General features: G+C 62.1%; 1 protein-coding gene across 2 annotated transcripts in view; it reads right to left on the bottom strand.

Moving 5' to 3' along the window:
* Nucleotides 1-14,075, bottom strand: part of TSPAN11 (tetraspanin 11) — a 63,883-nt gene that overhangs the window by 3,978 nt on the left and 45,830 nt on the right. Inside the window, exons 5-9 of one of the 2 annotated variants that reach the window (XM_033404258.2) lie at nucleotides 7,482-7,556; nucleotides 6,325-6,429; nucleotides 3,578-3,736; nucleotides 3,159-3,245; nucleotides 2,919-3,010 (exon numbers count right to left, since the gene is read on the bottom strand). In XM_033404258.2, the coding sequence (XP_033260149.1) occupies nucleotides 2,919-3,010; nucleotides 3,159-3,245; nucleotides 3,578-3,736; nucleotides 6,325-6,429; nucleotides 7,482-7,556 (518 nt within the window). The remainder of the gene's footprint in view (nucleotides 1-2,918; nucleotides 3,011-3,158; nucleotides 3,246-3,577; nucleotides 3,737-6,324; nucleotides 6,430-7,481; nucleotides 7,557-14,075) is intronic. The other variant, XM_004279009.4, reaches the window with a different exon arrangement.

Genomic DNA, 14,075 nt, shown 5'->3' on the forward strand with positions numbered 1-14,075 from the left:
TGGCACTGGGCAGGGCGCCTGGCACACAGCAGCTCCCGTTACAAAGCTGACAAAGAGTGCTCACCCTCCCCCTCCTCTGCCCACCCTGCCCCTGAGACGGAGGCTCCCGGATTCTGTGTGTGAAGAGGACGGTCGGAAAAGGGGCTGAGCCACTATGTCCTTTTTAGATAGAAGCTTCCTGGCCAGAATACGCTGACAATTAGCTTCCAAAGTGACCTCAGCGTGGACAGCCTCCAAAGCGCACCCACGGAAGGGGCCGCGAGGGTGGAGCTGGGTCCTGGCCTGGTGCCCCAGAGGGACGTGAATAGGTGGGGCCGTGTTCTCAGCCCCGAGCACACACGTGGATCACCTGGAGGGATTTAGAAAACACCCGTGCGTGGGTCTCGCCCCAGACCAACAGCCAGGATGTGTGCGGATGGAGCCTGAGCAGGGGTAGTTTTTAAACCTGATTCTACTGCGTGTCCAGGGTTGACACACCCGCCTAGAGAATCTTCGAGTTTTTCCCGGACTACAAACCTACGATTTGGGGCACCTTGCGGGTCTGGAAATCCAGTGTACGGAGTCACACAAGACGGGAGGGTGGGGGGGCCCTGCCAGCTCTTGCTGAAAGCGACAGGTGCACAGCCTGGCAGGTGCGGGACCTCTGTCCTTCAGTGTCCCCACCAGCCCCCAACTGCTGTCCCAAGCTACAGCCAGGAGCGCTCTGCGCTCTTCAGGGACGCTGCCGGCTGGCTCCAGTTCTTTGAAAGTTCTCCAGTCGGGCTCCCTGTAAATTCCCCTTCCCGTTTCTGTCTGTCCTCCGGCCCCTGCCCGCCCCCCTCAGGACTGTCTGGGGCGTTAAGGACCGTGAGGGTGCGGTCCTGTCCCCCAGCTCCTGATCTCTCCCACTGCTGACTTCCAGGCCCCCAGGGCTCCTTCTCACGTGTCTCCTCCCGGCTGCGCGCTGGACCCACCAGGGAGCTTTACAAGCACACAGCTGCCCGGCTGCCAGCCCCAGATGGCGTTATTTAATTGTTCTGGGGGTGCAGCCTAGGCCCGGGGCGTTTTAAAGCTTGCCAGGTGACCTCAACGTGCAGCCCTCAGAGGCTCCAGGAGGCCCGTCCCCCCTCGCATCCTGGCCATCCAGCCTGCCAGCATCTCTGCAGGCAGACCAGTGCCTGGTCCACGCACCCTGGAGGCACACGCGACGTCTGGCTGGAATCAGCTTTGCTACGTTCGTCGTTTGTCGTTGCTTCCTGCTTGGTCTTCAGAGTATTCATGAGACATCTACCTAACGTCCCAAGAAGCGGCAGCACCTCCGTCTCACTGAGGCGGGAGCCTTCCCAGAAAGTTGGAAAATCGCGGGGGGGCCAAGTGCTTCCTGAGGGCTCTCACGCCAGGCTCATCTCCCGACTCCTCCATCGCATCAGCTCTGGCTTCACGTTGAATAACTGGGTTCCTGTGCAAGACTTCCAGGATGAGAGATCGCTGCTGCTTAAAAAAGGCTTGCAGACATCAGACTCCTCCATTTTCCAGGTAAAGAAACTGAGGCTCAGGAGGGAGGGTGGCTCCCCAGATCACACAGAAGGGGGGGCTCCGTCTACCACGGGGGCCTCTGACTCCAGGCAAGACTTCCCCTGTTCCTGAGGACAGGGGGGCATGACATCTTGGCCTTGTATCTCCAGGGCCTGGGGGTCTCCGAAGCGCCAGGCTGGGCGGGTGTGGGGAAGGTGCTAGGTGCCTGGTGGAGGATGGCAGCCCGGGGGGGCTGGCCTGGTTTGAGCCCCTCCTCGAGGCTGGGTGGTAGCTCCAGAGCCAGCCGGCAGGGAGCGCTGGAGCCCCGAGGCTCGGCCGCCGCAGCGGAACGGATGGAGAAAATGGGCCGGGGATGGGGACCCAGAGGTGGCCCGGTGACACTCTCTCCGGCGCATAAGCACTGTCCCACAGGGCGCTGTGGAGGATGAGCCGCCCTTGGTGGGGGTCAACGGGGGGCTGCGGGCACCTGCCCTCGACCTGGTGACCCAGCCTCCTCAGCGTTACTCCTACAGCTGGACGTGTCCCACCCTGACCTCAGGCTCAGCGGTCAGCCCGCTCCCTGCCCTTGGCCTCACTGCTTCATCTTCAGCTTCACGCTTTTGAGAACAGAGGTCAGGAGGAAAAGGACGGAGAGTGCGGCCCAGGTCCGGTCAGCGTCCGCAGAGCAGGCCCCCAACACCTGAAGTCGGCAACAGGTGTCCGGGAAGCTCGGCAGAGTAGGAGCCGCAGTGCAGAGCATCCCTCCCCCGGCTCCGGCTTGCGGCCCCCCGGGGGTCAGCGCACCGAGCGGAAGGCCTGCCTGGGCGGTGCGAAAGGGCCGTGTGAGTGCCCCCGACCTGCCGCCCCCGGCTCGCTGCGCCTGCACCTGAGTGTGGGTGAGGGGGACAGGAGACAACTCGGCTCTTTTGAGAGATGCTGTGCCCACGTAGAAACGATGAAACGGTGGTGGGTACCATTTTCTGAGTGTCTGCTGTCTGCCCAGCGATGAGCTGAGTGATGTATGTGCTCGATGCCCATCCCCTCTGGTCACCCATCAGCTCCTTTTTACAAATGAGGAACTGAGGCTGCACCCGCAACTGGACTCCTGGGTGGTGGCCGGGGGAGGGGTGTGGAGCGGTGAAACGGAGCAAAAGGCATCGCTCATCCTCAGAGCACAGAGCTGGGTGTACACACCTCCAGGGCACGCACACATGCATCACACACACGCGCACACGCACACGCAGAGGAATGAGCGCGTGTCCATGCACGAGAATATACACATATGCACAGCCCGCCTAAACACATATGTGCATCCGGCCCCGACCACGTACACCCAGGCATGCAGACACACCCATGGACCACTCGGACCCCAGCAGGCTGTGCACACACACCCCCGCGTGCACACACAGAGTGCATGCACATACCTGAGCCCACACTCCCACTCCTCCCAGGTCTCTGTGCCTGACAAGTTCAAGGTGGCCCCAAGGCCCAGGTATTTTCCTTCATGTTTTCTCGGCTGCAGAAGGAAGAGGAGGGGATGGGGGAGGAGGGGGCAGGCAGGGCAAGGGTGGGCAGAGGGCCAGGATCTGTGACCTCAGCTAGCGAGAGAGGGCTTCAGAGTTCCAGACACTGCCCCCCGCACCCGAATCCCTGCTCCAGCTCACCTGCAGGCAGGCCACCCCGATGCCCACCGCCCCCATGAGCAGCAGGTGGTCGGCCAGGAATTGCTCCAGCTTGGTGATACAGCCTCCCTGGAAGGTAGTAAGGCAGGTCACACACCCCTTGGCCCAGAGGTGTGTGAGGATGGGGAGGGAGGGCTGGCTGGGGGGCTACGCCCACCCAGCTCAGGGAGGCCAGACACTTAAAGGGCCGGGTCCAGCCTTTCAAGTGCCCGTGGGCTTCTCAGGTGGCCCAGGGGCGTGCCACGATGTCCCCGAATCTCCCAGGAGCGGCTGCCACCCCCAGGCTTCGTGGGGACCTTGGAAGGCCCACCGCCGTGTCGTGGCCAGTGAGTATGATCTCCACCCGGCCCATCTCGAGCCTTTCCGGGCCGCCCGCCTGCCCCGGCAGGACGGGCACTTACCTCCACCTTGTAGATGTTGGAGGGGTGTGCCCGCTGGCCGCAGCGCGCCACCACGGTCTTGCAGCAGCTGTCGGGCACCCGGCGGCCCTCGGCCTCTGGAGACAGAATGTACGTGCTGTGCTGCCAGTCGGCTGAGCTGTTGCTTCCGCAGCACCTGAACTGGAGCGAGAGACGGGGCTGGAGGCGAGGACCCGCCCGGGGGAGGGGCGGGGGCCTCCAGCCCCTCGCTTACGGGGCCGCAGGACAGTCTTCAATCTTAATCCAATCCCTCTCTGCTTCCGAGATTTCTTCCCTTCCCCTCTTTGGAGCGGGAGGCTGGCTCTGCGGGGCCCTTCTCTTCGGGCGGGTGGAGAGCCGGTGGCAGGAACACCGATCACCACCTTTTTTGTTCACCCACGTCCTTTAAGGAGATTGTGCTGGGTGTCCCTGGGGCAGGGAGGTTCTGGGAGAAGATGTGGGGAGATGGATTCCAGCGGGTCCCCCAGGGAGTGGGGCCGTGTACCGCTGCATGCAGGCCCAGGGCAGCACCAAACCACCAGGGGGTGCTTTCCTGGTCATCCAGGGAGGTAGGACACCCCCCACCGGCACAGGGTCGCAGCCTTCCCAGAGGCTCAGATGCCCCCCATCCAGGCCTCGAAGCCTCAGATCCCCTAGACCTGCAGGACACAGAGGTGCCCAGAGGCCACACACAGCCAGCTCAGTGCCGAGCAGAGGGGCCGAACAAGACCAGGGTCTTCCACACGGCTCCGGGGCGTGGGGAGCACCAGCCCGGGCCTCAGGGGAGCCGGACAGCTGGACACGGTTTATTTCCTGCACCCCGAGTTAGGGGACTGAGACTCAAGTCCCTGTAGGGGCCACAGAACACGGCTGTTGTGAGGCTCTCTGGTGTGTGGGGTGGAGGTACATTTAGTCCAGTTAACAAGCATTTATTAGGCACCGGCTGCGTGCCAAGAGTGAAGCTAGGCCCTGGGCCTGAACTTGAGTAAGAAGCTCCTGGCTTTCCCAAGCTTGTCACTGACTATCGCTTAGTAGGAGGGACAGAGGTGCTCACATGGGCAAAGGGCCAAGGAGGCCCCGCAGGGCAGCAGAGGAGCCCGAGGACCAGGCGGCAGGGAACAGCACGGACAGCAGGGAACAGCGTGGCGTGTGCTGGGAATCCCGCGGGACTGTCCTCGTATGCCACCTGCACAGGTCACTTAGCCCCCCTGGCTTCAGTTTTGCCCCCGGTAACATGGGGATGGCCAGGTACCTCCACGAGGGCTGCTGTGAGGCCTGAAAGCGGCGGGTCACATAAAGCACTTGGCCACGAGCCCAGTACAGAGGAGGCAGTTAGTGAGGGGCCCCCTGTGGTCACCATACGTGCGTGAACACAGGCCCGTGGTGCGGCCCGGAGCCCAGACGCTGCCTCTCAGGGTTCAGTGTCCTTAGGCCCAAGATGCGGGCCGGGCCCAGTGTCCCTCAGGTCCCTGTGAGGGTGTTCTAGGTGTTCCTGGCATGTGTGGGAACCCGAGTGCATGTGCTCTGGTGCCCGCGGGGCAGCACTGCAGAGCTGGCCCCCTCTGCTTAGACTGTGCCCTCCTGTCCTCTCCCCCCGGCAAGCCCAGCTGGCCTCCCCGGCCCCGCTCTCCATGTCAGGGTCCCCCAGCCTCACCTGCACCGCGGTGGCCTGTGAGGTGTCGGGCTTCCTGAGAGAGGCCCCAGGGCAGCGACCCAGCACACTTCCTATGTGGGAGGCCTGCCAAGTGCAGACGGAGCTGGACGGGGCTGCCCAGCCGGGTGTGTGTGCACCTTGGGGACAGGGCTGCCCTTCACCACTACACTGGAGGACAAGAGAGCCCCTGGGAGCTGGGCCAGTCTTGGGGAAATGGGGCAGGTGCGTCCCCCTACTGAACTAAGACAGCCGGAGCTCAGGGTCCCCCAGCCTCTTCCCCTCTACTTGCCTGGGGTCCCGGCAAAAAGGCCACGGCCCCAGGCCCAGGGTGGGACTGCAGACGCAGGATGGCACAGGGCCCACAGGGTGAGGGTGGCATGGGTGGCAGGGAGCAGGGGCACCAGGGCAGGCGGGGAGCATTGTCTCAAATTCTCCAACACGAAACCCCCGAGATTGCAAGCTGCAGCATCCAACAGAGTTTTCTGGAACGTGGAAATGCCCTGTACCTGTGCGGTCCACCTTGGTGGCCACTAGACACGCGTGGCCACCGGGCAGTGAGATGTGGTGAGTGTGACCGAGGGCCTGAGGTTTACATTTAGGTGTAAGGAGCCGCGTGTGGCCAGTGGTGGCCATATCGGTCTGAGGTCCACTTGCCCCGCCCAACCTCTGGCAGGACTGTGGGCCTCACTGCGGGGATCTGCTGGGCCTCTTCTTGGAAAGGAGAGACCGCTTTTCTGTGCCCCTAGTTCTGCCCGATGGCTTGCAACTGGGTAATTCTTACAGCGGCTTTGCTCAGATGCCTCTGCCTGTCACAGTTCACTCTTCTGGGGCCTCAGCCGAATCCTGGTACCGCCAGCTTTCTGCCCACCAGGCACCCAGAGGGGAGGGCAGAAGAGGAGGAAAGAAGGAACCAGGATTCAGGAAGTAATTTCGTGGTGGGAGGGACTTCTACCTATGGGCGTAGTTAATGCTCCCACGCCCTGTGAGGCTCAGAGAAGCTGAGTGACTCGCCCAGGGTCACACAGACGGGAAGGGACAGAGTCAGGATGGGAACCCATGTCTGCGTGGCCTTCGGGCCCGCAGGGCAGGTGCTTACGTCCTGCTGTAGACGGTCTACGGAGGCTGTGATCTCCGCAGCGCCGGGCTGCCTGTAGTTCTGGGCCAGGGTCCGGGTCAAGTGCTGCCTCAGCTCCTCGCTCAGCTAAGGAGGGTGGAGAGGAAAGGTACGTCAGCAGAACCACCCACGGACACGCCCCCACTACTCTAGAGCTCCTTGAACTTGAATGTTGCTATGGCCGAGGCCTCCCACACAGTGAACTGGGACCCCGGGCGGGAGGCGGGGTCCCTAGAGATGGTGTTGCGAAGGCTGGGGGCCTGCGTTAGGTGGAGTGTGATGGGCTGAGCTGGGAGACAGGTGGGGCCCCAGAGCTCAAGGCTGGTGGGGGCACGGGGGAGGCTAGGCACTGGGTGCCTTTAAATACAGTCGTCCCTCGGTACCTGGGGGGTGGTTCCAGGACTAGCACTGATCTTCTGCGGACGCTCAAGTCCCCTGTGTATAATAAGATGGCGCAGTATTTGCATATAACCTACGCGCATCCTTCCGTATACTTTAAGTCACCTCTAGATTACTGATAACACCTAATGCAATGTAAACGCTGGCTGCGTAAATAGTTGTAAATACCGTGTAAAAGTTACGTAAATAGTTGTGCACGGTGCTTTCACTGCCGTGGGCCAGGGCTCAATGCCTGGTCAGGCGGGGAACTAAGATCCCGCAAGCCACGCAGCACAGCCCCCCTCCCACCACCCCCGCCCCCCCACAAAAAAAGTTGTGCACAGCAGATTCAAGTTTTTCCTTTTAGAACTTTCTGGAATTTTTTTCCAAATATGTTTGATCTATGATTGGTTGAATCTGTGCACCCGGAACCCCTGAATATGGAGGGCTGTATCTGTTGATTTTCATTTTGAGGTGATATTAAAAATGTTTACAATCGTTATCTTGAGGACATCCATCAGTCGTATGGGCGCTGGCGTGAAAGGACAGTGCAGTCATCTGTCTCTACCAGCCGAATATCACCCTTGAGTCACTGAGCACCCAGTGGGAGGGTACCTGACAGTGGCATCCTTGGCCAAGGCAGGCGGGTGAGGCCCAGGACCACCTGCATGTCGCTGCTTCCCCAGCCCCATGCACCCCTCCCCGTGCTGTCCCTCTTTGGGGAGCCGACGGGGAAAGTACGAGGAGGACGCTTCACTCACCCTCTGGTAGTACACGTGGGCCAGGACCCCCGCCACCAGCTCAACAAGGAAGATCGCCAGCAACAGGCAGAAATACTAGGAGCGAGGAGAGAAGGTGGTCACGGCCGGGTCAAGCCTGGGCAGGCAGCCGGCCCTTCAGGACCTCTGACAAATGCTTCCCCAAAGCTGAGGGGGGCTCCCATCACTCACAGCTTCTTCCTACTCTTCCCAGCAGCCCTGGACGGGGGTCTGGACACCCGCCTCTCCCGGCTGCTGGCCTGGAGTTCCCCCCTCCACCCTTCATGCACCGGTCTGCTGTCAGTTCATTAATCCGTCCACCCACCCAATGTTTATTAAACACCTACTGTATGCCAGGTATCGTTGAGTAAGGCAATTATTGGCCTCAATTATTGGTGGAAGGGACAGATAAGTAAGTGACTACAACGTTGTGTTATAAATGCTATTATGGGGCAGGCCCTAGAAACTATAGGAGGCCCCAGGTTGGGGAGGGCAGTCAGAGAGGGCTTCCTGGAGGAGGTGGCACCTGAGTGGCATCTCTGAGGATGAGATGCCAGGTGAAGGAAGTGGGAAGCACATGCCAGGTGGAGGGGAGAGCGTGGGAAGCCTGGAGGGTGCAGAGAGCTCCGGGGGTGGGGGGGCTGCAGTTCAGGGAGTGGGGAGAGCCGGTGAGGCTTAGCGTGTTGATGCTGGCTGGGCAGCTACAGCCAAGCCTGGGGAACAGCAAAGCACAGATCCTGGGAAAGGCACAGCCTTCAAAGCCCTGCAGGGGCTCTAAATTCCCCTCACCACCGCTCCGCACATGTGTCACAGCCCTGCTGGCTGGCTTCCAGGCTGTGCACCCGGCTGTGACCGGCAGGAGGATGGGCCTGCATCCCTCTCCCACTCCCACCTGGTGTCACTGCTTGGTCCTGGGATGCTCTTACAGGAGCCAAGGGTCGGAGATGCATGCCAGGCCCACGTGGCTGGGAGGGGACAGGGAGAGGGAGCTGAGGGAGGATGGAGATGAGGGCGGGGGAGAGGAAGAAGGGGAGGAAGAGGAGGGAGGTACTGTTGGCTGCAAGCGGGCCCTCTGGGGCCGCTCAGCCCCTCCCCCTGAGCACTGGCTGGTGCCGCCTCCTTCCCCCCAGGGCCGCCCACCTGGCTGGCCACGCCAGGGCCTGGCTGGCCACGCCAGGGCCGCAGCCCCTGGTCACTGGATCACTGGGTTCCAGGGAAGGCTGAGGCTGGGGGCGAGCTCTGAAACTTCAGGGCCTGTCAGGTAGGGAAAGGAAGGAGGGCAGGAGCGGATACAGATGGAAGGAGACAGTGGCAGGGCGGGGATTGTGGGGCCAGTTCCCAGGGATGCCTGTCCATGGGTCTGCAGGCTTGGCCTGGACACCTCCCAGCCCACGGGGGAGCTGGCACAGAGAAGGAACTTTCCACCCAAGAGCCAGGCTTCCTCTCAAGTTAAGTGAATCCCGTGCCCCCGCCCCCATCTTACTGGGCCCCATCCCTCCCAGCATCAGAGCTGCTAGTGGTGGGGAAGCGGGGATGTGGGGAAGCGTTCCCAGTCTCTGCAGGAGTGGCGACCGCTGGCCCTAATCATCTGTCGGGCCTGAGGCAAGAGCACAGTGGAGGTCCCTGGTCCCCATTCCCTCCAAGCCCAGGCTCAGCGCTGCACCAGGAGAGCCTGCGTGCCCGAGCTCTGTCCGTCCCCATCCAGGGGCACATGCCCGGCCTGCAGCTCCTCTGACACGGCGGCCCCTCCACTTCCCCTGCCCGCCCGGCACCGAAGCCGCTCTCCTCCCTACGCGCAGTGACCGCCAGTTGCTCCCCTGGCTTCCTGGGTGCGCGCCGCACGCCCACGCCGGCCGCGCCGGGGGAGGGCAGCGGGGGCCGAGGCTCCTCTCCATCACCCCTCCAGCTGCGGGTCACGTGGGAGGGTGGTCCTGGAGACGTGGCAGTGTCACGCTGCTCTGGGGACGTTGCTGCCACAGGTGCTGTCGAAGCCAGGCTGGGGAAGAGGGTGGATGGGAACGGAGGGCGACCCAGCCACATCCTGACATGATGGCAGGCTAAATGAATACCTGCCAGCCCCTCAAAACTGTTCTGACGCATCAGCAGGCATCAAACAGACTACCCGACCTGCCGGAGTCGTCAGGAGGGGAAGGGCGGTCCCGAGAGGCTGTGACGCTCCCTCCCACCCAGGAGCTCCGGCCGGCCGTAAAGATGCCTCTGTGAGGGGGGTCAGGGCCGGGCTGGGCTCTGCAGGACGGAGGGCGGGTGCCAGGGACAGGACGGCTGGGTGGTCGGTGGGCACGGGCACTGGTTCCAGGCAGTAGCTCCAGCGGCAGGAGGGCTGCAGGTGTGTGACTCACCTGCGCGGGGGAGGCCCTGACTCACAGCTCGGGGTGACAGTCCCCACTCCCTGGGATCCTGGCAGCCTGGCTTCTGGAGCTGGCCGGCTGGAGCCTGGGCACCGGGGCCGGGCTGGAGGGCTCTGCCATGTGGCGCCCTGAGCTCTGACACGCCTCGCCTCTGCCCTCCGCCTTGCCCTCCACCAAGCCTCCCCTGATGCCCCGGGTCCAGCCAAATCATCTCGCCCCACGGTGCAGGGGGCTGTCTGAATGCAGGCCCAGCCCCCCAGCCTCCGCGCCTCTGCCCTGTGCCCCTGCCTGGAGTTCCACACGCAGCTCCGCCACGGCCTCCACGAGCCCGCCCTCGGGTCCCAGCCACATGCCTGCAGCGCTTCACCCGCCTCGTGTCCCGACAAGAACTCCAGCTCTTCTCCTCCCCTGGGCTAGACCCGGGGCCCACCCTGCCTGCCTTCCGCCCCTCATCCCAGCCCCGGGCGTGGGCGTGGCCTCCGCGGGGTGAGGGACGTAACTCCACCCACTGCTCCCAGGAGCCTGCTTCTGGTGCTACTGCGCTGTCTCTCCAGGATGACCGTGAGCTTCTGGGGAACAGGCACCCTGTCTCAGCCTCCTCCGGCTCTTCCGCAGGGCCTGGTGCCCAGCTGGGTCTAGATGCTCGGACAGCAGCCCTGGATTAAGATCTGCAAGTGCGCTTCTTACTAAGCGTGCCTGTGAGACGGGGGACTGGCCAGAGCTCGCAGCCCACGCCTGGGGGCAGCAGCTTAATCCTCTGCTGACCCGTGGGTGGCGTGGAATTGTTACTTCCATTTAATTTATACCAGTGGTTCTCCGCCTGGCACGATTTTGCCCCCAGGGCACGTCTGGCAACGTCTGGAGCCATTTTTTGTTGTCATAAGTCGGGGAAGGAGTGCTACCGGCACCTAGTGGGTGCAGGCCGTGGGGACACGGCCAAGCCTCGCACCGTCACAGGGCAGGCCCCGTGGCAAAGACGATCCGGCCTAAATGTCAAGGCCAGTGCCAAGGCCGCCGAGAAACTCTGACTTACACATTTACCTTCGGGTTCTAAGGCGGATGCTGGGGCTTGATTTGCATATGTGCCCGTACGCACTATTGGAGACATGACAGAAAAGATCTCAGGAAGGTTCTGTGGTTCCTGAGAAGCCTGAAACAACACGGACAGAAGCAGGGGAGGGGCTTTACCCCGTACCTGCCTTGGAGGGCAACTTTGGGGCAGGAAGTTGCTCCCCCCGACTCAAGGAAGGATCAGGGAGGCCTACGAGGCTTCAGCTGCGGGCACGCTAGCACCCGGGGTGCAGAGAGGAAGCTGCTAGCCTGGCTGTGCCCTGGGGTCCCCGGGCAGGCCCCTGGGCAGAGGCGGGCTGTTGAGGTCTGTGGATGACGGCTGATTCTGGGAAGCCTGCAGAGGTTCTGGAGCTGCAGTCCAGCCCCTTTCAACTCGGTCTGGTGTGGGTTGGGAATTATTGAACAAAAGTCAATAGAAAGTTCTCAGATCCCCTGTGAGTAATGTGGAGAAGTCATGTTTCAGTATAAGTCTGGACGTACTGGGCCCTGAGCCCACCATTCCCAAGAGACCACCAGAATTCCTGGCCTGTGGCTTAGCAGGTGATAACCCAACGCAGGGGGTGCTGCCTTCTGAGGAACAGAGGAAAGGCAGGTCTTCTACAGTGGGAGCAGTGGACAGCATCCCTTCCACCGAAATACTCCTGAAAGCCCCAAATCAGCCCTCCTGGGAGAACCAGTGCCTTACCCACCCGGGTGCTCCCTGCACGGCCCTTCTCGTCACAGTGCTCTGCGGGCGCCAGCACCACACACGTGTGTGGCGAGGCTACAGCCTGGCCGAGGCCACGTGGCCGGCACGTGGTTGAGTCTGGAACTGGACCCAGGGATTCTGGCTGCAGGGCTGTGTGCTCACATGCTGGATCACCCTGATGGCTGACGGGCGGGCTGGCTGAGCTCACAGCGTGGCTGGGGGGCAGGTTAGGTGGATGCCGGGTGTCAGGTGGTGACAAGAGACAGAGGGGAAACCCAGGCGCAGGAGGGTCTCTCTCCGGCCCCCATGCAGCCTCCAGCCCTCAGCACCAACCAGGCAGCTTCCCTGGCCCCCAGCAAAGGGCCCTGTGCCTTCACGCCTGTGCTGGGCTCACAGCTGCAGCTCTAACGCCCACGTCTGTCCCCTTCGCTTTACTCAGCCCGGCCTGACCGTTTGAGACTCTGGGGGCCGCACAGCTGGGCTACACCCCGAGAGGGCACACAGGGCTGCACCTTGGTCTCTGCGGGCCCTCCCGGTGTTCGCTGCTCCGAGCACGTCTGTGCTGTGCAGCTGACAGCCGTCAAGTGTGAGCTTGGTCAAGGCCTCCACAAAGCGCTCCTGGAGCCAAGAGGTCCTCCACGAGCTCCCCTGGCTTCCTGGGTGCGCGCCGCATGCCCAGGTCCTGACTGCGACCCTGCGGCCCTCACCCTTCCTTCTGACCCCTGTCTGACTCACGGGCCTCACGCCTGTCCTGCTCCCGGAAGTGTATTGGCTTTGATCCCCGTGTGCCCACCTGCTCTGCCCTGCCCCTGTGTACCGCGGGGCGAAAGGAGCCCACCCCACGCCAACACCCCCTGACCCTCAAGCCCCCCTGAGCTTTGCGAGCAGCCGGCCTCACACTCAGCCCCATCCCCAGTCCTTCCAGAATCGACCACCGGAATCCTGGTCGGAGAGAAACCAGCAGTGAGAATTCCAAAGAAACCTCTTGTAGCCTCTGCCCCCAGAGCCCTCCATAAGGACACGCGACTTCCAAATACACCAGACTGGACCCCAGACACAGAAGGGACCAGCCTGGTAAGCACAGAACGGGACCCAAACATTCACCTCCACCCCAGTACCACCTACCAAAGTTTTTGTTTTTTTTTTTCCCCCTTAATTCTCTAATGGGACAGTTTGAACTGGAAGCAAAGCTGGATATTTTCTAAAGCTACAGATCCCAAACGAAGCTGAGACAGCACAGGACTCTCTGAACCAAACCGATACTTTCTTTAATAAGCGGCTGTGCAGGACGCATGCGGAATTATTCCTCACTGTGACATGACGGTGATTAATTAGAAGGTGAGTCTTCAGGTGGATTGACCCTGCACGGGGCCAAGCCGGGACATGGTTCCTGGGACCCACAAGACCAGACAGCTTGGCCCAGCTGGCACCTTCCTTGACGTAACTTTTAAGAACTTTACACCACTGGACTTCCGGAATTTCTCCATGGGATTGATTCTACCGCAAAGAAGGGAGCTTGGCCGAAGCTCTTCTCTGTCCGCTCTGCATTCTGCATGATTAGCGATGGAAACCAGGCTGTGTCCAGGCAGGCGGGGCTGGGGCGGGGGGAAGCCAGCCTACTCTCAGGGAGGTAGTGAGACAGGAGAGTCAGGCTGCAGCCGAGACCGAGTCACGGGGAGAAGACCAGCCTGCAGCCCCCCGCTTGGCTGTGTGAGCTGATCACAGCCGTGGGAGGGTCCGGGAGCTCAGAGCAGCCAGAGAGGCCAGACCGGAAAAGGCGGGGCCAGATGCTTAAACGGCAGTGACCTCAGGGCGCGTGATTTTCTGGTAATTAACCGCCGGCTGGAGGCTGTCAGGGCTCAGGGTGCAGCTGCCCGCCCGTTCGTGCAGAAAAGAGCCTTGGAGCCTTGAGCCATTCCAGTAACAAGATGTCACTGCTGGAAGGATGAAGGTGGCCTCTATCCTCCTGGCCCAGCCCAGGGCTCCCGGCCCAGGCCGTCCAGCCACGGCGACTTCAGCTCTGGGCTGCTCTAAAGGATGCCAGGGTGTGCTCTGGCCCGTGTCTGATGCTAATACAGTATTGTGTGCTGGCCCAAGGGGCTGGGAGCGGAGAAGACGACCGGGGCTGGGGAGAGGAGAGCCGGTCCACAGAGGGAGGGGCTGTTGGAAGAGGGCAGAGGAGGGAGCAGATTGGCCATGCGGAGGCAGGAGGCTTTCGAGGGACACATCTAGAGGATGCAGCTGAGGCCATCCAATGCCCGAGCCAAAATGTTGGGGGTCCCAAGGTCATACTGTGGGGGTCACAGGAGGAGAACACATTTCCAGAACCACAAGCCAAAGCCAGGCATCCACTGGACTTCAGGCTAGGACTGCTAGGAGTTCGGCTGTGTGGGGCGAGAGAGCAGGGTCAGGAGGGGATGGCAGCGCCTGGCTGGGGGGACAGGAGCGGGCTCCCCTGGACGTAAGGGG

The sequence above is a fragment of the Orcinus orca genome, chromosome 11, assembly GCF_937001465.1.
Source record: "Orcinus orca chromosome 11, mOrcOrc1.1, whole genome shotgun sequence".
Classification (NCBI taxonomy): domain Eukaryota; kingdom Metazoa; phylum Chordata; class Mammalia; order Artiodactyla; family Delphinidae; genus Orcinus; species Orcinus orca.